Below are 22,638 nucleotides of genomic sequence, written 5' to 3' on the forward strand. Positions count from 1 at the left end.
CTTAGTCCATTATAATCACTTCGCGCTAATGAGCATCCAGGGGCTGAATCCAAACGAACAGTGCCTTCTGCCTCACAGTGAGTCATTTCTTCCGCGCCCGGAGGGTGAGGGGAGGCTTGGAGGGCTTCCTCAGAGGCATGCGCTCCGCATAGCCTGCAGTGCCGCTGCTGCTGGGCTCTCTGAATCATAGGGCTATTTCGGTGGTGCCTGGTGGGATGCGGGTCTTGTGGCACAAGGGCAGTGAAACTCAACGCTGCCTGAGCGCAGCCAGATGCCAAGGTGGGGAACCGGCTTTGTCTGCGTGTGCTCCAGCAGTAAGGTTTGCTTGGTCATTATTGCTGGTGGCTGGATACTGGCCATTTCTGTGGCCTCCGAGGTCAACGCTGGGCTCTATCACAAGTTCCTTCTCCAATGGCTGCAGTCACCTAGAGACCATTGTCCATTTTCTTGAAAATGAGGAGCCCCTTTCTGTTTACCTGTGACCTGTTTTTTCCACCCCTGAGAAATGCTCTCTGATTCTGGTAAAGCCATTCTTTCTCAGAGATTTCTACAAAGTCATAAAAGACTTTATCTTCAGCCCTTGCTGCTTCTGTACTCTGACGCCTGCCAGGGACCGGTCAGCGATGTGCAGCAGCAGCCCTGGGTGCCTCAGGTACGCACCTTGCGAGGTGAGGAGAATAACAAATGCTTCTGATTCATTATTCAGTTTCCATGGTAGTAAAGATGGAGGGTGAGTCACGCACGGTTTTGGAGTTGTCATCCCTGGAGCATCTCCCCGTCCCCAGCCGTACAACTCTGGAGATGGTAACTCTTTCTCCACCTTTGGTTTTTGGTTGGTTTTTTGTTTTACGAGGCTGGGGTGTGCAGTGCAGAGGCCCTGCGGGGGCAGCTGAGGGTGTGCTGCAAGGGCACGAGATGGGGGCACTCGCACATGGCCATTTCATGGTATTGAAGAAGCCTTAGAAGCAGCCCCCAAGGTGACTGGGGGGCTGTGGTGGCTGGCACTGGAGGATGTACTGCACACGTGCACGGCTACCTTTGCTTACAAAGGCGAAGGAACCCTCGTGCTGCTGTTTGCCCCAATGGCCTCCTGACGTTGTGTATGGCTACAAGGAGGCAGACCTCTCTTTGGGACACTGAGAAGGGCATGTGTCATGCACACCGTGCCCTGAAGGCTGTGTTGGGATACATTAAACCATCCTGATGACGAGGATCTGAAGCTGCTTAAGTCCACCTCCGTCCATGAAGCTGTGCAAGAGCAGCAGATCCCCAGAAACGGGACTGTCAAGATGTTCCCATGGACTTATATGTTGGTTTAGGCCAACCATAATGTGTCTTCAGAGTTACCTGGTTTAGGATTTGTCCTATTAATTCCTGTAACAAATCTTCACCTAACTCATTGCTTGTTTGATCAAAAAGCGGCACGTGTTGTATTTGAAAACTGAATTAGGTAATGGCTGACTCTTTAAATGCAAATAAGCAATGAGGAATTAAGGTGCTCCTTCCTGGGTCCCACATTCTTGGCAGTGAACAGGCAGTAAGGGTGAACAAGTGGCCACCAGCTGGAAAAAAAATGTTGAGTCTAATAGAGTTGCTGTTTTCAGCTGAGTGGTGGTGGGGATTCCTGAATGCATGGATGCAAGCAGCAGGAGGTTAGTGATTAGCTCCAGGTTAGTGATTTCAAGGCTGATGGGCCAAATTTCGAATATTGATTAATGCAATTCAGTCTAGAATTCTGCATACAGAGAGGGTGGGATGTAATTAAAAAAGGAGTCCTTTGGGAACATCTGGTCAACACGGTGTCATATGGTAAGGGAGAAAAGGGAAAAAATCCCACATCCCTCATGCAATGCAACATGAACGTGTCTGTGTGTACATATATATATGTATGTACGTACATATATACATACATGCATTTGCATGCTGAGAAACACTAGTTTGCTGGTTTCCACCATTGTCCTATTAGCAATTCATGTGTTTTGGGGAGAGACGGCTGACCAGCCACAACGCAGGCTGGGTGCTCGCAGGTCCCGCTGGTTGAGGTCCTGCTTGTCTTGGAGCTCTTGGCTTTCGGAGACAGCGGTTTGGGGAGCAGAGCGCCGCACAGTGCTGACAGTCCTCCTGTCCACTTGGATGGCCTAGAGATAAAATACTCCACATCACTGGTGTCCTGTGCCTGAAGCGCCCTCCAGCTCAGTACGGAGAAGTGAAACACTCCTGAGAGGCTGATCCTTCCTGGTTTTCCTGTTTGTCATCTTCCTATCTCTTAATGCTGCTGCTTCCGTGTTGTGCTGTGTCCCACCCTGTGGTCTGAGCAGCTCGTTCAAAATCACAGATGGTGCTGTCTCTGCCCCAGGTCTCCTGGCCTTTCCCCACAGAGACCACCAGCAGCCACGGCAGCAGCACAGCTCCTGTTCCAAGGGGCGACAAGGAGCCACGGTACCCTGTAACCACACAACACCTCATGTGCAGACAGACAGCGCTTGGCCGTGAAACCTGAACAGGGGATGGATGCCAAAATTGTGACTTTCGAGCAGGAGAAAGCACCTTGGCAAGGGGAACAGCGCTGGGCAGGAGGTGTGGGGCAGGGCAGGGAGCAGCCGCCCTCCGGGTGGTCATGGCTGGCCCCAGAAGGAGCTGTGCCGCCATCCTGCCCCGGCCTGAGCGACTAATGGTTTTCAACCAGAAGGGGGGTAGATTTAGATTAGATGTCAGGAAGAAATTCTTTACTGTGAGGGCGGTGAGGCACTGGAACAGGTTGCCCAGGGAAGTTGTGGATGCCCCATCCCTGGAAGTGTTCAAGGTCAGGCGGAATGGGGCTTTGAGTGACCCGGTCTGGCGGGAGGTGTCCCTGCCCATGGCAGGGGGGTTGGAACTGGATGATCTTTAAGGCCCCTTCCAACCCAAACCGCTCCGTGATTCTGTGACTCCCGGCTGCTTGTGCTCCACCGCCCCCTCAACACCCACCCACCCACCCGCCGGGGTAGGCCCGGGGCCGGCCAAGGCGGGGACGCCGCGGGGGCTGCGAGGCCAAGGCCGGCCGCCCGGGCGCAGCTAGCCGCACCGCTGCGGGCGTCCGCTCCCGGGCGGCGGGAGCGTTGCTGGTCGCCGCCGCCTTCAGGCCCGGCCCGGCCCGGCCCTGCCCCGCGGGGGGCGGCCCGGCGCGGCGCGGCCCGGCGGCACGTGGTGGCGGCGCGGCCCATGTGACCGGCCCTCCCCGGCCGCCGCGGCTCATCCCCCGCCCGGCCCGAGTCCCCGCCCGCCTCGCCCCCAGCGCAGCGCAGCGCTCTCCTGCCTGCACCAGCCCCGCACCGCAGGCAGCCGCCGCCGCACCGGGACCCGGCGCCATGGTAAGGGCGGCGCGGCCGAGCGGGGAGGGCGGCGGCGGGGGCAGCGCGGCCCGGTGAGGCGCGGGGCTGAGCCGAGCAGGCCTGGCGCGGCGCGGCCCGGCCCCGCGGCCTCCGGCGGCCATTTTAGTCTAATTTTAGCCGGGTGCGGGGGGAAGGGGCGGTGGGAGCGGCCGCGGGGCAGGAGCGGGCGGCGGGGCGGGCCGCGGCGGGGGCCGGGGGCCGGCGGCCGGGGCCGGGCGGGCGGTGCAGCGCTCCCTGCGGCATCGCCCGGCCGTGCGGGTGCCGGGCCGGGGGCCGGAGAGGCGGGCAGCCGGGGATGGGGGGCTCCCGGCGGAGCCGCGGCCCGCCCGGGGCCTGGGCCCCGGCCCGGAGCCGGTGGGGAGTGGGTGTCGCGATCGGCCGGGAGCGCCGGCGCCGGGTGTCGGAGAGCGGGGCTGGGGGAGGCGGGGCGGCGGGAGCCCCCTTCCCCGGAGGCGAACGGCGTCCCCGCGAACAAAGCCGGGGAAGGGGGCAGGCGGGCTCCCCCGGGGACAAAGCCGGCGGCTCCCGGCCAGCCCTGCACCTGCCCGCCCCCGGCAGCCCGGGGAGGGCGTTGGAGCCAGGACGCTGCAGACGGGTGTAGCTCCCTCGCTCGCAATGGGGTTTGCTAAATTATTCCCTTTTTTCATTATTTTTTTTTATTTTTTTTTTGTGGCCTGAGCTCCCCGTGTGCCCTGTCTCAGTGTCTAGTTTTCGTGCTGTCGGAGGCTCGGGTTTTGAACGGCTTGCGAGGCTGATGGGGAGCTGGGCGGGTTGTCGCCGGTGTTTTTGGCTGGAGGAAGGGCAGTCACATCGCACTCCTGCGGCAGCACCAAGTAGAATTCAGGAGTTTTTAAAGCGCGGTGTTGAAGCTGACACAATGCAGAAAACATCTCTGCTGCTTGTGGAGCCTTACATCACCCGGCGCTGTCATGACTCTCATTTTGTTGGATGTGAACTGCTGCTGTAGCGTTTATTCCACTAAAAAAAAAAAAAAAACCAAACCCACAAAAAACCCCACTCCCCCTCCCAACCCAAAACTACAAACTCCTCTCCTGTGTTCAGCTGCCCCGCCACACCCCCTTTCCTGCTTTCCCCCTCCCCCCAAAAAAGCCAAATGCATGATAAGGTAATGGAAAACTGCTTGAGTAGTACAGTTGTGTGCCCGGTTGTATAAAACTGCTATCCAGAATCACAGCTGAAGATGCTGAGATCTGCAACAAGAGAGTATGGAATTTACACCTCCTCTGTGTCTTCTGCTCCAGTCCTGCAAAGATTAATAAATGCATAGTGTGTTCAGGTTGAGTATAGTATCTTTATTCCTACGGGGGCAGGGAGACTTCTTTATGTAGCGCTGTGGGCTATCATCTTTTCTAATTTTTGCTGTTTAAATTATTCCTTTGATCTCATTTTACAGGCTTCTGGAGTAACAGTGAATGATGAAGTCATAAAGGTTTTTAATGACATGAAAGTAAGGAAATCTTCAACCCCAGAAGAGATTAAAAAAAGGAAGAAAGCCGTTCTTTTCTGCTTAAGTGATGACAAAAAACAAATAATTGTAGAGGAGTCAAAGCAGATATTGGTTGGTGACATTGGAGATACTGTGGAGGACCCCTATACAGCCTTTGTGAAGTTGCTACCTTTGAACGACTGCCGATACGCTTTGTATGATGCCACATACGAGACAAAGGAATCTAAGAAAGAAGACCTGGTATTTATATTCTGGTGTGTAAAAGCAAAGCTTGCTGTTAAATTGAATATTCTGGAGTTAACACTGGATGACTGAATAACTGCTTTGTTGTGGTTTTCTTGTTTCCTTTAAAGGGCTCCTGAAAGCGCACCTTTAAAAAGCAAGATGATCTACGCAAGCTCTAAAGATGCCATTAAGAAGAAATTTACAGGTACAGACCTAAAAATATTTGGCTCGTTAATTATAATGCTGTTTAGATGTTGAGGTTCTCACAAGTACATTGTTGTCCGTCTGTCTTCCAGGTATTAAACATGAGTGGCAAGTAAATGGTTTGGATGATATTAAGGACCGTTCAACACTTGGAGAGAAATTGGGAGGCAACGTGGTAGTTTCACTTGAAGGAAAACCCTTATAAAAAGACAGACAAGTGCCATCTGGATCTAAGGAGCTTCCATTTCTGCAGCTCGTTCAATTGGAATAGCATTAGTCTCCCCGTCCCCTTCCCTCCTCAAAAAATAAGTCCCTTCCCCAATGCCCCTGAAGGAGATGTCATTGTTAAGCAGTCTACCAGTGATTGCCATTAGACTGTTTAATCCTGGTAGTTTTATGTAGGATCCAAGGAATGCTTTCACGTCATACTCTTAGCCAAAACTGACGTTGCAGGCATTCCTTGCAACATGTACAATGAATGTGATAGTTAATGTGAATAGTCTAGCAGACAGCAAAGGGTAAGCTAATTGAATGCCTTGAAAGTGTTGTCCACTGGTCGGATGGTAGACTCTATACAGTATTACTTACAGTTGCACTTGATTGCAGTTCCATGAGGCTCTTGTGCATTCATACACCTCACCTGCCTTGACAAGCCTATTTTTGTGACATGGCAGCACACAACACTATGCATTTAAAGCACTTTTTTGTAATATGTTTGACCCGCCCTTCCCCCCCAAAGGAATGCCAATTAAGTTGCTGTAACTGTGTCATCAAATTATTGTAGTACCTCAGTTTCATTCCTGTTACATGCATATCTTTATAAATGAAGTAGCTGTTAACGATGCCTTTTGTTTTCCATTGAATGTACACTACTGAACAGGAGTAGAAGTTATCTGTTTACCATGTGAGTCTTGAAACACTAAAGTTTTGTAAAACATCAAGTCATGGTGGCAATTTCTGTATTAAAAAGAGCCTTAAATGGAACATTGTTTTTTTGAGATCAAAAACTGGCCACGTTGCAATAAAACTTGTGGCTTATTACAGAGCGTTGCCTTGTTTTCATTGGAAAATACAGTTTTTAAGTATGTTTAATTTAAGCATATTTCAAATAACTTAACTTCTGTGGAAAGTATTGTAAAGATAAACAATCATTAATCTCATCTTAATGCAAGTTTTTCATTCCTAATCATTTAGGCACTGCTTTACAATACTTTGCGGCTCTGTTCCGATCATTCGATAAAGGACCTGATCCTAGTTTACCGTTAAAGTAATGAAGCTACCACTACTAGAGACCATTAGTTCCATGAAACACTTGTGTCAGAAACGTCAAAATACGAAGTAATTAGCCACGCAGTGTGTTTCGCACCTGAATGTTCTTAAAGTTCTACATGTCAGAGTAAAACCTTGCACGAAATCTTACAGCTCGCCGTCTTTTTTCGGTAAGATGATGCGTAATGAGAGTTACACGATACGCAAATATGAATCCGGTAAATAGGTTGGTTTTTTTTTTTTTGTTTGTTTCTTGAGTGTTGCAGTTAAGATGGGCTTGGTACAAGAAATAGCCTAAATGAACTGTTCTACTTGTGAGCTTCTATGTAAATAGAACTGGAAAGTGCCGCTACCGAGGCTTGCATCGGGGACATGTTTTGGCTGGGAGCCAAATAATGCTCTCCTTATAGAGAATTTGATCTGCTCTGTGTGAGCAATCCTCCCTTAGCCAGAGCTATTTATGGCAAACACATGCTTTTGTATCTTGTCATCGTTATCCACAAATGGCAAAACTGGACATGATTCTCCTGGTATGTGTAAAGGAGCGCTGCTGGGCAGCCACTCGCAGCCGAGCTGTACATGCTGCTAGCAGGAATGCTCTTTATCATTACCTTATTTTAAAAAGTTGGTAGAGTACAACCGGGGAGCTTTTACGTACGGGCTCTTTTACGTTCAGTCCATAGCCCCTTTTCAACAAAGGAAGCAGATCATAGTCAAAATCTTTTTTTCTTTTTTTCTTCTTAATAGTTGAAATAACCTAGTTGTACTGTGTTTAGGCTCTCTTGTCCTGTAGAACTTTAAGACTTTGTTTCAGGCTTCTGGCTGTCCCTCTGACTTGCACACCTCATTGTGTTAGCTGTTCTACGTAGACTAAACTTTACTAGAGTTTAACAAAAAAGGCATGATGACCACTGACTTACTATGTGTATTAATAAGTCTTGGTTTTGTTCTACAAAACTCTCCTTTCAGGTACCTTTTAAAGTTGAGAAGTAACTGATGGTATGCATGTTGTCTAGATAAAAAAAAAAAAAATCTTTTTATTCCTCAAAATAGTCTCTCTGATTATTCATGTTGTGTGCAAAGCCCAGTTTAATGTAAAGATCTACTTTGTGCTTTATGTTTGACTTGAGTTCAGTACAGTATAACGAAATGATCTTTTAACTGATTTTCACAAGGTATAAATGGTTTCTTTAGAAAAAGCCAAAACTGAAAAGTTAAATTTTAATAAACCATTTGAATTTCATTTTAAACAGTAAACTTTTTTAAGCAGTACTGTGTTTAAATTTATTGTTTGTCTCTGCTGCAAACAGTCTGGAAAGATGTCTGTGGCTTTGAAGTTGAATATTAAGGGTTACTTTTTTTTTCTTTTTTTTTTTTTTTAAACTAGCTTAGGTGTGTATTCACTCAGTCCAAGTAGATATAAAATTGAAGCACAAACTGTATTTATGTAAGATTCCTACCAAAACAAGTTTTGGATCCGAAAGGATCAGCCTGCCTTCAGTTTGTTCTTGAAATGACTGACTGACTGATGCGAGGTCCAATTCAGATGGCTTGCTTTTAAAAAAAAACAAAACAGAACAAAAAAAAACCAAACCAAAACAAAAAAACCCAATAAAGTGCTACAGAACTGTTAATGTTTGAATTATAAAACAAATGAGAGACAGCTGGCATCTGTTCCAAAATGGTTTGTCAGCTGTTGTTTTCTGTCATTATGCAAAATGGTGAGGGCCTCATTGTGATCGAGAAGCGGAGGAAAATCCTCTCAAGTTGAATATCTTCTGTGTATCTCCGTGTAGACGTGACTTTTGGGTATCTTGGCTTCAGTTATTTTATTGATAAAGAAACATTAAATAAAATTTTCATGAGAGTAGCTTGCGCAGAAATGGCTTTTTTTTTTTTTTCTTCTAAAAAAAGGCTTGAAACCAACAGTTCGTTATGTTTGATTTGGTAAATCCTGGAAGAGGTGTAGACGTACGGGTTTGATTTCTCTGAAAAGGGAAATCGGTCCACGATGAGTGTGAGTAGGTGAGGTTTATGTTTGTGGCAATTTTAGAAATGCAAAGCTTAAATTTGTATGGACTTGAGTGTAAGAATCACTCCTAGTCGGGTCATTCAATGCATTTTGAGCGTGTTCAGTTAAAACCTAAAGTGTTTCTCTAAGTGGAAGAGTTTTTCTGCTGTACCATTCCCTCAGAACGAGTGATGGAATACAGCAATTGCCACAATTTGAGAATAAGCTTTACTCTCTTACGCCAATTCCAGTATAAACCAAATGTTCATGTCTGCCTATTTTTTATAAACTTCTGTAAGTTCCCCTTAGTTTGTGGTGGCGAGTTAATGATTGTCGAGTGAAAACACAGCACTAATGGTGGATGAAAGATCATCAATGTAGCACCTGTCTATAAGTATTGAATTTCTTTGAAATATTTCTGATTTTGAAAACCTGGTATAAATAAAATTAATTTAAATGTCTTCCCGACGTCGAGTATGTTTGTGTGCTAGGCAGCGCCTACACTAATCACTTTGCTGTTGTCTTTGGATTGCCCAGACAGTGTGAAAGGAGAGATCGTGGAGTATAAATGTGTGGAAGGGCTGCTTTTTTGGAATGGTTTTCGCCACCAGCCCCTTCAGTTCAATACCCAGCTGTAGCAAAAGCCAGCAGCGGTGGCTCTGGAGTTGGGTATAAAGAAGTTTTTAGTGGGTCGGTGCTGGGTAACCTTTTGCTTGTGTTGGGTCCCCACTCTTATGTTCAGAAAAGTAGGTGTTGGGTTTTTTTTAAAAAAAAGGTCACAAAAAGTACGTTTACACTGACAAGTCATTTTTAATACTTGGAAGAAAGTGAGCTGCCGCAGTGTGGAAAAGGTGACTCCATGAAGAATGGTCAAAAGATGATCCTTTTGGTATCAGCGGTGTCTCTCCTGTTAACGTAACATTTCTTGGATCTAGAATAGCTTAGCTGGGAGAGGGTTAATTTTGTAGACAAAGCCGTCAAGAAACAGCTTCATTGGATTCTCTGGGGAAGACAGGCTTTCACACTATAGAAAAACAATCTTTTTAGTGTTTACCTAACGTAAGCTTTCTCTGTGGCTGTAGGGGACATATATGAGATTATGCATTAAAAATGAGTGAAAGTTTTCTGTGAAATTAAGCATCTATACAAATTACTGCTTAGTTAAAAAATGCTCTATTCTTAATATATTCATATCCAGTGCTTGATACCCTATTGAATTTGGGCATTTCCCTGCTTCACCCCCCCATGCTGTTAAATCTACAATAACCCCCATACATCTCACTGGTCCTTGTATTGCGTATCTCTGCCATCTACTGATAATATCTGGGCAAAAACCCCAAAAGTGAAAAATGAAAGCCTTTCACAGGAAATCCAAGCAGGTAACGTAATTTATGTTGTTTGTTTGATGCTACGATAGAACTTTCTTTTTATATTGTAAGGCTTACAGCAAAAATGTGTCCTATTTGGAGGTACTGAAAGTAATTTTGACACTGTCTTTTTAATATCTTATTGTAGGTTAATATTTCTGTTGTCAGCTTTACTTCATAGTTACTTAGAAAACTAATGATTGGAAAAGAAACTTGAAGGTGCTGCTGATTATTTTAAAAGGATTCTAAATGTCAATTCGGATGATTAAAAAAATGCCGACTTCAATTTCCTGCTGTTAGCTTAATTTTTGCTCTTGTGTGAACAGGCTTAGGAATGTGTGTGTAGCTGTAATCATGCCTTCTCCTCTTCCACCTCTTTATTTTTAAAAACAGCTGTGTCACTGCAAATCCCTACCATCTGCCCACCATCTTCTGGAAAGCTTTACGGACAATCTCCACTTGTACCTTTTAGTATCTATTTTCCCCCCCCTCTCTTGTTTGCGATTGTAGGGATTTGATTTAGAAAAAATGAACGCTGTAATATTATGCTCCTCAAAAGCTTTTCTATTATGCAGAAAGTTAAAAGCATCAGTTACTCTCTGGTGAGCACAGCTGCGGGGTATACACTGGCTTGAGAAAAAGAGATGTGATTTTGAGAACGGGTTTAGAGAGCATTATTTGTGTCTGCTTCCTCTCTGTGGCAGCGCTGCTTTCATCCGTGACCTTCTATTAAGGCTAATGGGAGAGCTAAGCTTTTCTTCCATTTTAGCTGTTTCAACAGAAAATTGAACGTGCGTGTAGCAAACAAGGTGGGGGGAAGCAGAGGAAGGTTTAGAAGAAGCAGGTTTTCATAGAGACCTGTGCGTCTGAGCGGGGAAAAGAGGGTTACAGCACAGCGTTTGTCTCCTTTTAATTTCAGGGCGAGCTTGCAACTGTAAAGACTGAGCTTATGTTATCTTTTGCTCTGCCTGAACATACTGATTCCACAGCGTCAACTGCCTCGGTGCTTTTAAGCAATGAAACGTGAACGTACAGCTCTGTATCAGTGAAATGCGTTTTGCTCCTATAAACGCGAAGCCGTGCTATGATGGGGCTTTTGGTTAGCGATACCATATAGGCCATGCACCCAAGCTGCATTTGAACAACCCCTTAAAAATGCGTATTTTTTTGATTATACCAAATACAATAATGAAGCTATTGCATTGGGGGTGAGGGCGTTCTTAATCAGGTGACTGCAAGTGACAAATGTAATTTATGGTCATATTTTAGAGCCTTAGCCCTGTTATTTAAGCATGACTTAGAGATGAAACACTTCCCGGTCCACAGAATTCATTGCCTGCATAAATTCTTTTACGAAGCAGTAGCATAATTTTAGCTCTTTGTTGACTATACTGATGCAGAATCTGTCACCTGAAGGTTTTTATTCTTCTGCGTTGGTGAATTCCCTTTGTAGTGCTGCATTATTTCTCTGCATCCACACTTCAAAACCAGTTCCCAGAACTCTCCTTCCAAGTAACCAGAATTCCTAAACAATATTTATTCTGCGTGACTGAAGTAGAAAGGCATCTTGTAGAATGCCCATAGGAAACAAATGCGTGGCATTAGCCTACGTGGCCACTGAACATGTTTGTCCCTGCGTGTCATCTCTGACTGTTGGGTTACTCGGATGAGAACCTCAGAACCCATTTGGGTTTGTGTGCAACAGCCTGGCCCACAAAACTTGTGGAAACAGAGAAGGATGCCTTAATTTGTTCTCAGGTAAAGGCTTTACAAGCTGGCTGAGTGCCTTGTTCACTGGTAAGGCCGAGTGAAACAGCTCTCGGGGTCACAGTGATATAACCACTTTTTAAAATCTTTTCTTTTACCTGTTTTGACAAAAACACCTGTCTCTGATTCTAGCCAGTTGTATAGATTTATTTTGACAGGTGCGATGGCCGCAAATATCTTCTGGACAAGCTATATTTAGATAGATAATCTTTCGATAATTGTGGTAGTTGCTTCGGTCTCATTTTAATTCAGTCACTTCAACTCCATTACAATTTTAACTGCCTGGAGTTCAGCATTGCCAATACAGTGCTCGTAACACAGCATAAACAACATTTGAAAGTCATCATCGTCAAAACGAGTAATAATTTAAATCAATTTAATTTCTATAGCCTGGTCTCAGTTTTGCAAGGAGGATGACAACTCTTGTAAAAGTCGGGTGGTGTTCCAGTGAGCTCCCGACTGAACACCCGCCATAGATTGTCATGGTGGGGCTGGAGAAGGGTTGGAGCGCTTGCATCGGAGCAGTTTGCTTTGCTTTCTTGCGTGGATGGGTAAATTCCCTACCCTGGGATACGTTGAGGTTACTGTGGCGCCAATGTCTCAAGCGTCTCACCTCCTTTTGCATTCCGCGTGGAATGGGCAGGCTGCAATTACAGCTTTTTCTTATGGTAATACGGTCAACCACCTCAGCTATGAATTTTATTTCTGTCATGATTACCTGAGTCATAGAATGTTTTAGGTTGGAAGGGACCTTAAAGATCATCTAGTTCCACCCCCCCTGCCACGCTTCCCATAGCGCTGTGCAGCATAAGGCCAAAATACGGCGTTGGAATTAGACGTGGGCATCGTAACCATTTTCAGCTGTTGGGGCTGTCGCAGCAGATACAAAATGTGATCGTGTCAAACTTGAGTTGTGCACGTGTTTTGGTAGAGCCCAGAAAAAGAGCTGTGGTGAGAGTCTGAGTATCTGTCGCTCCATCTCTGTCCCTTCAACACCTCTCTAACATCCCGAGGCTACGTCTGCTCTAGACTTTCTTCTTCGGGAAGCTGAGATTGTTGCTCTACCCTCCTCTTCAGAAGTCAGGGTGACCGATAGCTCTAGACATCTTCAAGAACACCAGGACTTCTGCTGCTGCTGCTGCGAATAGTGAAAGACAAAGTTGAGATGTTTCCAAGAATAGCTTTGTGCACGCCAGATTCAAGAAGCACGTGCCCCTGTGTTTGTCTGCAGTTCTCCTGTGCACAAAGTAATAATGACACATGAAAATACATTTAATGCCCATAGTAATTCAGACTCTTACTTTAATGTAACAGCTGTTTTCTTTGGAAAACTGGGAGAATAAGATTTTTCCAAAGATTTACTAATTACTATCCAGGAAATGGAATAATATACTTTCATGTTTGTGCTTTAAATATTATTTGTCTAGATATTTAAGGAACCTGGAATTTCCTGCTTTTACCACTTTTTTTTCTTTTTTTTTGGAAAAGGTGTTAATAACCAGTCTTTCCGCTGTAATAGCAAACTGTGGGAAGATGAGAAGAGTTATTTCTCTTTGCATCAGCATCTTACGTTGTGTGCAAACACAGATCCTCTCAGTTTCTTCTTAAAATAGTGTTTGGATCACATTCAGTGGTTAACGGACAAGAAGACAGGATTTTTGCAAGTCACGTTTTACAGTATTAATATGAACATGCACATGTTTTTGAGCTATGAGATAAAACCGTTTAAGTACCAAAGGGCATATTTGGGGGAAAAAATAGTAACTTTTTAAAGCTTATATTTTTCTCTGCTAAAAAGTTTTCCATGCTGCAAGTTGCCCATGCAGATCTTTTCTCTCTGTTTCGTTAGTTACTTGGTTTTGGTATTCTCACTTTCCCCACACTGCATCATGTTTCAGTCTAATATGGACCGGATTAGATTGTTATTAAGGGACGGAGGCATTATGTATATAAAATATACAGTTATTGTAGGAAAGAATAAACTGTTTGCTTGACCCAGTTTTATGGAGCTATTTCTTTCTACAGGGATGGGATCACAGTTAAGGAAAAGAGACGAATGGGTTTGCTGAGAGTATTTAGGAGCACTCAGTGGGAATGGGATTATTATTGCAGTGCTTAATCCTGAAATAATCATGGACCATCTCATCAGCCTTTGAAAGAGATGAATATTCTAGCTACTTTATGATATTAGTCTGAGATAATTTTCCATTGTTATAAACTTGGAGTTCTCCAGATAAATATAGAATGGAATATTTATACCTGTGATGACTGCTTTGATGTTGTCACACGTTATGTTTTTTTAAAAGATGATTCATAATTAGTGGAAATGCAGTTCTTTAACCTCTTTAAAGGGGCTGAAAATTACAGTGAAGGTTATAGAAGCAACCAGTTCACCTAGGGCTGAAAATTGAAGTGAAGGTTATAGAAGCAACCGGTTCACCTCATCTATTTCGGGGATTGCTATAACGTTATCAGTCAGGCTTGCTTTTCCACCTGTTGGGCACAGCGTGAAAGAGTGCATACACAGGCTGTTGTGGTGACATAGTATCTGTTATCTGTGATGTTAAATGCATCTAATCGTAGTGAAGTTACACGTCATGCCATATGCAAAAGGAATAAAAAATATTCTCAGATCAGAATTTGTCATTTTCATAGACAGTATCATTTTGTTACCTTTAAACAGGTGTAAGTTTCCCGCTGTGTCTTTGTTTCCTTAAAGAGGAAAATGGCAAAATTGAGCCTTTCCCCTCCCTTTGGCTTGCTTTCCGTGTCCGTTCTCCTCCAAAGCATTTCCCCCCGCTCTGGCCTACATGCAGGAATTGCTCACCTGCTTCCTCCAGTCCTCCCCCTTTACCTCCCTTCCCTCGCTCTCACCTCCTCTCATCACCATCCTTTCCGCTCCCTGCCAGCTCCGATTCTCCTCTGCTCCTGTTCCCTCATATTAGCAATGTGCTTTAGTCTTTATCAGAAACATAGAGCAAAGAAGAAGAAAAAAAAAACCACCCAAATCACTTTTGATCCCTTTACCGTTTTCTCTTGTTAAAAATATTTAGCCTTATACTTATGAAGAAATTGTTCAGAGTAAACTTGGCTACAGTTTCCCAAAGCGGCAGAGTTTGAAATGATCTCTCGAGATGTTTGAACGGTTCCATTCCGCTCCTAGAGTTTTACTCAGAAATCCAGACTCCACCATTTAGATGGGGAATTGCCATATTGGGTTATTTTATGCTTTCCTCAGTGCCAGAAGCCTCAACTGTCCTTTTTTTTGCAATCATTAAAGCATCTGGTTTCAGCTATTAACTTTCACAAAAGTGATAAGTACTTACAGTGTGGGGAGATGCTACGGATGCATGAATTTATGTCATATTGAAAACTGAAGCTGTAGAAATAGTGTGAAATAAACTGTGTACCAACATAGAAACCTGAAAGTTAATTGCGTGGCTCATTGATTAAGACTTAATAGTCAAATCAAGAAAATCTCTGTATATAGAATGTATAGAATATAGAATGTATAGAAAACTGCCACAAGGATTACAGTCCATGTTACCTACTTATATGTTCTGAAAATAAAAAAAGGCATGAAGTAACCTTTTGTATAATCAGAATTTATATTAATATAATAACCTTTAAGAGTTTTAATCTTCGCCCTGTTCTGAAACCTTGGCATTATGCGTAATTCATCTCCTCAAGCTTTTCTCTGCAGTCACGAGCACCAGAAGCCGACGGCACTGCCGTGAAGATTTCTTTTCTTTTCCTGATCTCAAAAAGAGAAGAAAAAGAAGTCTGTGATGAAGAGATATATGAAGTAGGACCATCTGAGGGTGCTGTTCGACAACATAGCGAAGGCAAGTCTAATGACACGTGTGGGATGAGAGGGGGATTCCTGCAGAAGCCGGGCTGGATGTTCCCCCTCTTTTCTACTGGTGCTTAACCCTGCCTCACCAGCCAGTGAATTTAGGAACCTGCACTTCTCCCTTATTTTGGAAAGGCTATTTTTTTTGCTTGTTTAGGAAGACACGATGCCTGAAATGTTTCAGATGTTTCTGGGAACTGCCTCAGCCTTGGTAACTCAGCGTGTGTGGTATGCAGGCTGTCTCTGGAGGAGTCAAACTTACTTTGTGTTCATGACAGCCACTGTGCTCCTGCGTGTTGCTCCATGCATTTCCAGGCGACGCCAGGCTATTGTATTACATATGTACATTTTGTACATCTGAGTAAGTCCAGCTCTTCTAGGAAGAATTAGACATTCTCTGTCCGTAAATTAAACAGCAGATATGTACATTCACAGTATATTTAAGATAGATGAGAAGCATCAGATGTTCTGGCCTGTGAAATAATTCTGACATGATTATACATAGCACAAGAGGAAGTGGCCTCGAGTTGTGCCAGGGAAGGTTTAGGATGGATATTAGGAAAAATTTCTTCACCGAAAGGGTTATTATGCATTGGAACAGGCTGCCTCAGGAAGTGGTGGAATCGCCATCCCTGGAGGCATTTAAAAGACGGGTAGACGTGGCGCTCAGGGACATGGTTTAGTGGTGGACTTGGCAGTGTTAGGTTAATGGTAGGACTCGATGATCTTAAAGGTCCCTTCCAACCTAGATGGTTCTATGATTCTACGTCTCTGCTGGCAAATCTCAGGGAAAAAAAAATCTGTAAAGCCCGATGATTGCTTGCATCTCAACTTCTTGTCACGTACATACTCTAAACTGCATATTCTTTGTTACTCTGACTCCTGTACATCTATACGGCAGTGGTGAAAATCAGTTCATCAAATCTCAGTAACTGGTAACGCTGCACAAGACATGTAAAGGCATTTTAATGTTTAACTTAAGATGAAACTTGAAGTTGCGCTACATCAGGCATGTGCATGCCTGACTCCAGCTCTTGCTTCCTCTCCTTTTAATAGTATTTTGGCCACCCTTCCCCCATGAAGATCAGTGATATGAATTAACTAAATTCCTCAGATTCTGAAGTGCTGACTGCAAGCGTTTCAGAGACTGGGAGTCCTGCCATGCCATAGTATTCCTGAGGGTGTAGGCAAGCATGCTTGCTCCATGTACAGCACATCGCAGAGCTTTGACTATCCAGCACTTCTAGAGACTTTGAGTTTTGCTTTGTTCATTTAGTTCCTAGGGAGACAAAATTTGCTCATCCAGCTTCAGCTGTTAGCATTCCAGGTGAATTGTATCTAGTGGTGCTTCGAGTGGAGAAGTAAATGATGAGTTTACTACAGACTAGTCAGAAAACAAGAGCAACAGGCAAAATGGCTCACCTGATATGTATTTGGAATTTAACCGGTGCACACATGTGCTAAGGATATATGAAGTTTGGGGTTTTTTGTCAGGATTGATGTAATCCAGGCATAATCAGAAGCAGCTCCATTAAAATCAATTGAAGTCGGAAATGCTTATTACAAGTTCTTTAGTGTCTGGAATCATTGGAACAGCCTGGAGAGATGCAGTGGCAGCAGGGAAGTGCTCTGGGTATACAGTAGATGAAGACCAATATTTTACCAGCATTATACATATTTCAAAGCGTGCATCATGGATCTGTAGCTTTAGACAGCAAAGATAATAGTCCAGACTGAAATGTAATGGGTCCCAATATATACAAGAAATGCAGCCATGATTCGATTCTCTTAATCAAAAGGTTGTTTTAAATAAGTTGTTATTTTATAATCCACCCATTCTGGAAGAGGTCTGAATTCACCTCTCTGTCAACTAGATGTGGTTCTAATTCACATGTTAGCACCCTGACTAGATCTGTGGACTCCAGTCTCTGGAGTGCAAGTTAAGGGGCTTCACTGGTATTTCCGTGTGTCAGCCTGGCCTGATGGCTGAGACTCATCATCCTTTGATGCCACCCAGGTACAAACGTCACCCTCTCAAGTGCTTTGACACACCGTCACCCTTACATTGAATGCAGCAGAACTTTACATCTTGAAGGACACTGGCTACTGGTTAGGGTCTTGTTTGCCTCATTTCTGCCTCCAGAACTGCACAAATGTTTTGTATGAAAAAGCGGCTAGTTAGTGATTAGGGAGCAGACATCTAGAAATCAGAGGTGGTGATGTCTGTATCATCCTGGTGATGATGTGTCATCACATCTACTCCACTTCGCACTCCGTAGATTCAGCCCTTCGAGATTATAACATGAACATCTCCATGTCTAACACACGCCTTACTCATGTTATTTTTGTCTGTTTAGTACTTCTTTTTAATAAGCCTGGTGATTTTTTTTGAAGAATCAGATTCAGCTGCCAGAAGAATTCTTTATTTATTTTTATGGTGTAACATCACTGCGTGTTTAATTTACTTCCTCCAGAAATCAACTCTCAGTCACTGTCTTTGATCAGAGGTGAATGCGTTTTTCTCAGTCTAAGCTCCAATGATGAGATGCCAAGAAATACTTCCACACACTCACAGTCTGGGAAGTGAGAGAGGCGTCCCTGTAAGCTGCTTCTATAAAAATCAGTTACTGCTGCAAATAACAGCACTACTGGTGTTGCCAGGGCTTGCACAGGGCTTGGACTTACTGAAAGGACCAAAGCTGTTTTGTTCAGTTCTTCCCGTGAAGGAATTGTTTGGTCTTGTGCATTGCTGAAGCATCGGGCCACCACAGCCAAAGGAACACAAACTTTCCCTATCCGTATTCTGGCCATATGATGTACCACAGCACCTGAAATATCTCCAAGTCTGATCTCAGAGCTCCAAACCCGCTGTAAGCAGAGATGGTACAGGTCAGGACTCCATGCTGCACACGTCAAAGTTTGCACATCATTTTTCTATGACAAATCGGCTGACAGGAAAGGAGAACCTGATGCCACCCAATGGGGCTTTCATTCTAATCAGCTGCTACTGCCAGCTATCAAGCCATATAGCACCCTTCCCACCCACTTTTTTTTTTTTTCAAATTTAGCAAGTTCACCTTAAAATTAGTGAATTTTTGTCTTTCTGCTATTATGGAGATGGTGTTCCAGAATCCTGCTTTGACATTTTGAAGCCTTATTTTAATTTCAGACTAAATATATATTCTTGGGCATTTTATTTTGTACCTACACTGTTCTTTACTTTGAATAGCCTTCCCTTTCCATTTTTGTACCCCCTGATATTATATTCTCTTATTTCATTTGTTCACACAAAGATATTTCCGGTAAGATAGACTTCTTCATGTCCTTAATTGTCCTAGCAGCACTTCTTGGTACCTGGTTGAGTTTGAATCTCTTTCCTGAACACGTTTGACCATGCTTTATCACTACATGTTATGAAGATATTAATGCATTCCTTTCTCTGCATTGTAGGATCCTATGCCTTCTTCCATTAAAGTCTGATATATATCATGTGACTGATACATCTACTTCTTTCTCCTCCTCATGCTTATAGAAATTTCTTTTGGCCCCTAAGATCATCAACGCATTATTCACTATGAAATTCCATCCTGTTTCTATTACTGCAATCCTCAAGGTCAGGAAGGTTTTCCTGCGTGATACTCCAGCCCTCTTCTGTACCAGTAGTACCTTCCAGTTTTGTGTTGTCAGCAGATTTCAATAGCTCATTTACCTCCTATTTTTTGTGCCGAGGTCATTAGTGAGAAGGTTAAATAAGATTGTTTCCAGACTGAATCTAGGAAACTCAATTAATAATTCCCCTTTCTCCTGACGGAAGGCTCCTCTTCAGTCAGTTTCTTATATGTTTTACAGTTCATATGTTAGTCTCGATTTTCATCTTAATTAATGTTATACAGAATATACGCAGGAAGTTCAGCAACGTCAGGTCTAGTGTCCATCTCTGTAAAGAATACGCAATCATTTTATCAAATAAATATATCAAACAAGTCTAGAATAATTTATCAATGATAAATGGGTATTTTTATCATGCTTCCATATCCTTCTTTATCTTTTATTACGTTTCCCTTCCAAATGTGTCATAAAATCCTGATCATTATTCAGCTCAGACATACATGCTTTGGCAGCTCCCTAGGTCACTCATTCCCTTTTTTGAATATATCTAAAAAATAATATTAAGAGATTGGTATCTCACTTTATTGTTAATAAATTATGCCTCAAATATTTGGTACATCATTCAAAATAAAAATGCTGAGAATGAGAACTTATTACATGATTTTCTAATATTCTATCAGTAATTATAAAACAGTGTCTCAGAAATGTTCAAAAGAGGGGAAATATGAAAACAATGAAACAGCTATAAACTTTATTGTGGGTGGCATTCACAAGTTCTACAAGCATCATTTAGCCAACTTTCAACTATGGGGCATGCTGTCACCTTACCACAGAGCCCCACATGAAAGCCTGGTTGCCCGATATGAATTAATTGCTGGTAGCACTTCAGACTCAGCTGTGACATTGCACACCCTTAAAATAAATGTTAGCGTTGATGTGTTTTAGATTCAGAACCAGATGTGAACTCCAGGGCCCAAAGAGGAGGGAGGTAGAAGAATTGCTAGAATCCTAGGTGGGGACTTGAGCTGAAAATGTGTAGATTTAATGCAGAGCCTTATTGAACCTTACTTGCTCTAGGTATTTGCTTTAGCTCATCATAAAGATTATGCATGTCACACACAATCACATCTCCAGCAGCCAAAACATCTTATGATTCATGTGGAAGTCAGAGCTCCCTGTACTTTGGGGCATTGGTTCAGAAGCATTGCAGAGGGAAGAGCACCACCGCAGGAATCACCAACGTGACACTTTTTGCCGTCATTTCCCATAAGCTCGTCCCACAGGTACCGACTCGGTGTAACTCAATTCTGTTGTGCTTGCAGGATTTGATACAGTATTGTACCACTACAGAGCACTGGGGTGTTTTACAGAGCAGAAATAAATGTATGTTCTAACATAAAGTAGTCATGATTAAGCAGAAGTCTTAGCTTTTGGTGGCTCAGAGCTGATTTTGCGACTCTATGACTGGGAGACAGGATTACATGAGGTCCAGAGATAAAAAAGTTCAGCCCAGACTGGAGGGGAAATCCATTGCCAGGACATATTCTGGAACTCATCAGTCTCCAGTGCTACAGCTCGGTGATTATATGGAGCTGTAAAATAAGAAATACAGCAAAAACCCTCTTTTTCTATGAGATGTGAAAGGCAAAATTTAACCCAAAACTTTCATTTGGTGCATTTGCAATTGGGCTTTATGCTGGTGCCTACCTTTGTCCTAAGGCACTGATCCTCTGGGTGGGGAGATTTCAAAGTGCGAATTCCAAGAATAGCATTGCCTTAAATGGTGGGAAATGAGCTGCATTGCAGGTTTGGTAAATCTGAAGGTTTTGTTCAGCCACTTAGTCATAGCTGCCCCCTCAAGTGAGAAATAACAAAAGGAATTTTTCTGAGAAGGTGGGACTGGAGCAAAATATAATGATCTGAAACTGTATGGGTCCTTTGTGTTTTATAAAAGAAGCAGAGGTAAAAGATTTCCCATTGTAGAGTATTATCAAATGACTAGAGCCAATAAATTGTACATAATGATCCTGACTTCATGTAATCAGCAAAGCTCCATTGACTTTAATGGAAAAAACATTGATTTGCACTAGCAGAAGAGCTGAGAGGAAGGAGGTGCATTCCTGACTATCCTGCTCATGTGGGTAATCTCCCTGAAATAATTCTCAAAAATAAAGATTATTAAGGGGTTTTGTTTCTTTTGTAGCTCCGTTCTGCAGGGCCTTATACTTTCAGTGCCAAAGCTGTCTTTAACAGCCCTAGTGCGCAAAGTGCACTAAACCCACTCCAGAGGAGGATCTGAATTAGTTCCTTTTTTTCCTGGCCTGGATGAGGGTGCCTCACCAGTCCTGAGGCACAGCTCCGCTCCTGGGATGTACTGCTCTGTGAACCTGTACAGTGTCTACCACAGGGGCAGGGACCTAACAGGGAGGCCTGGGAACTCATCAGCAACGAAGAGGACGCTAAACCCTCTGCCTTTTGCATGGAGTCAAACACTGTCCTGACAGAAGAATTTTTGGTGCTGGTGTTATTCCATGCATCAGCAGGATTTGGCCCTATATGTCACAGTTGCTGTGATAATCCTGGACAGATCTGAACACAGCAGTTACGATAACACAGCTGACCTTCCCAAACCCAAAGTAACGTTCTGGATCTGGTTTTGTACCTTGGGAAGGAGAGAGCTTGATCCCAGCAGGAGGACCAGAAGTGTTTGCTAGGCTGGTTCCCATTGCTCAGCTGCCATTCGCAGAGCCACCCATGTAGCCCAGCATTCCCTTTGGCCACATATCAAATTCTCAGTGAGGTGGGTTCACCTGCTCACCATCAGATCCAACCACCCAGATGCAAAAATCTGTAAGTCAAAAGGCATGAATGGGGAAAAAGAAAAAAAAAAGTCAAAGCACCAATACTTGCCTTTCTCCCCTCCACCATACACTGACCAGCTGGGACAAAAAGGACCCTTAACAGTGCTCAGTTCTCCTCTGAAGACCTGATCCTGGACCTGCTCACGAGCATTACAAATAGCTCTCTTTCTCACCCCATGCAATACAGATCAGTATCTCAAATACCGAACGCTTTAGTTCCCCACATTGCAACACAAGGCTTGTTTGCTTTCAAATACAGAATTACAGTTCTAATTTCTGCCTACAAAGATATAACCTCCCATAGTATCATATTATCTTTGCCGTGACCGCGGGACTATTGCAACTCAATAAAGTGTTAATGGAGATCCAAATGCTGTTCCATTAGCCTTCATTCCAGATTATAGCCTGGCCTGGTCAAGATCATAAAGTGCTGGCTAGAGGCTGATGGACAAGGGCTTTTGTTATCTGTAGCCAGGCATGCTTTGTGCAGACCTCCACGGTGACGCGAGCTCTCCCAGCTGAATCTGCGCTGAGACAGGCTCGGTGCATTTGCCCCATGGCACGTCCTGTCCTTCAGTGAAAAACACCGCACTATTCTAAAACACCATAGCAGGAGTCACATGAATTTTTCCC

The 22,638-nt window shown here is 43.9% G+C and overlaps 1 protein-coding gene across 2 annotated transcripts; it reads left to right on the forward strand.

The window, feature by feature from the left end:
• The first annotated feature begins 3,202 nt into the window (after positions 1 to 3,202).
• CFL2 (cofilin 2) lies at positions 3,203 to 9,009 on the forward strand. Of its 2 annotated transcripts, none has more exons than XM_063332913.1 (4): positions 3,203 to 3,350; positions 4,786 to 5,093; positions 5,193 to 5,269; positions 5,361 to 9,009. In XM_063332913.1, exons 1-4 carry the CDS (start codon positions 3,348 to 3,350, stop codon positions 5,471 to 5,473), a joined length of 501 nt encoding a protein of 166 aa, XP_063188983.1. In that variant the 5' UTR covers positions 3,203 to 3,347; the 3' UTR covers positions 5,474 to 9,009. The 2 variants fall into 2 exon arrangements, with proteins under 2 accessions (XP_063188983.1, XP_063188984.1); XM_063332914.1 differs by lacking the exon at positions 3,203 to 3,350 and adding an exon at positions 4,515 to 4,668.
• Positions 9,010 to 22,638: the final 13,629 nt, after the last annotated feature.

This window comes from Chroicocephalus ridibundus, chromosome 4, assembly GCF_963924245.1.
Source record: "Chroicocephalus ridibundus chromosome 4, bChrRid1.1, whole genome shotgun sequence".
Taxonomy (NCBI): domain Eukaryota; kingdom Metazoa; phylum Chordata; class Aves; order Charadriiformes; family Laridae; genus Chroicocephalus; species Chroicocephalus ridibundus.

What these genes read in the sequence shown, in the direction of transcription:
- CFL2 (XM_063332913.1), top strand. An exon ending in GACCTGGTATTTATATTCTG is followed by an intron (nt 5,094 to 5,192) that starts GTGTGTAAAAGC and finishes TTTCCTTTAAAG; the next exon opens with GGCTCCTGAAAGCGCACCTT. An exon ending in CATTAAGAAGAAATTTACAG is followed by an intron (nt 5,270 to 5,360) that starts GTACAGACCTAA and finishes TCTGTCTTCCAG; the next exon opens with GTATTAAACATGAGTGGCAA.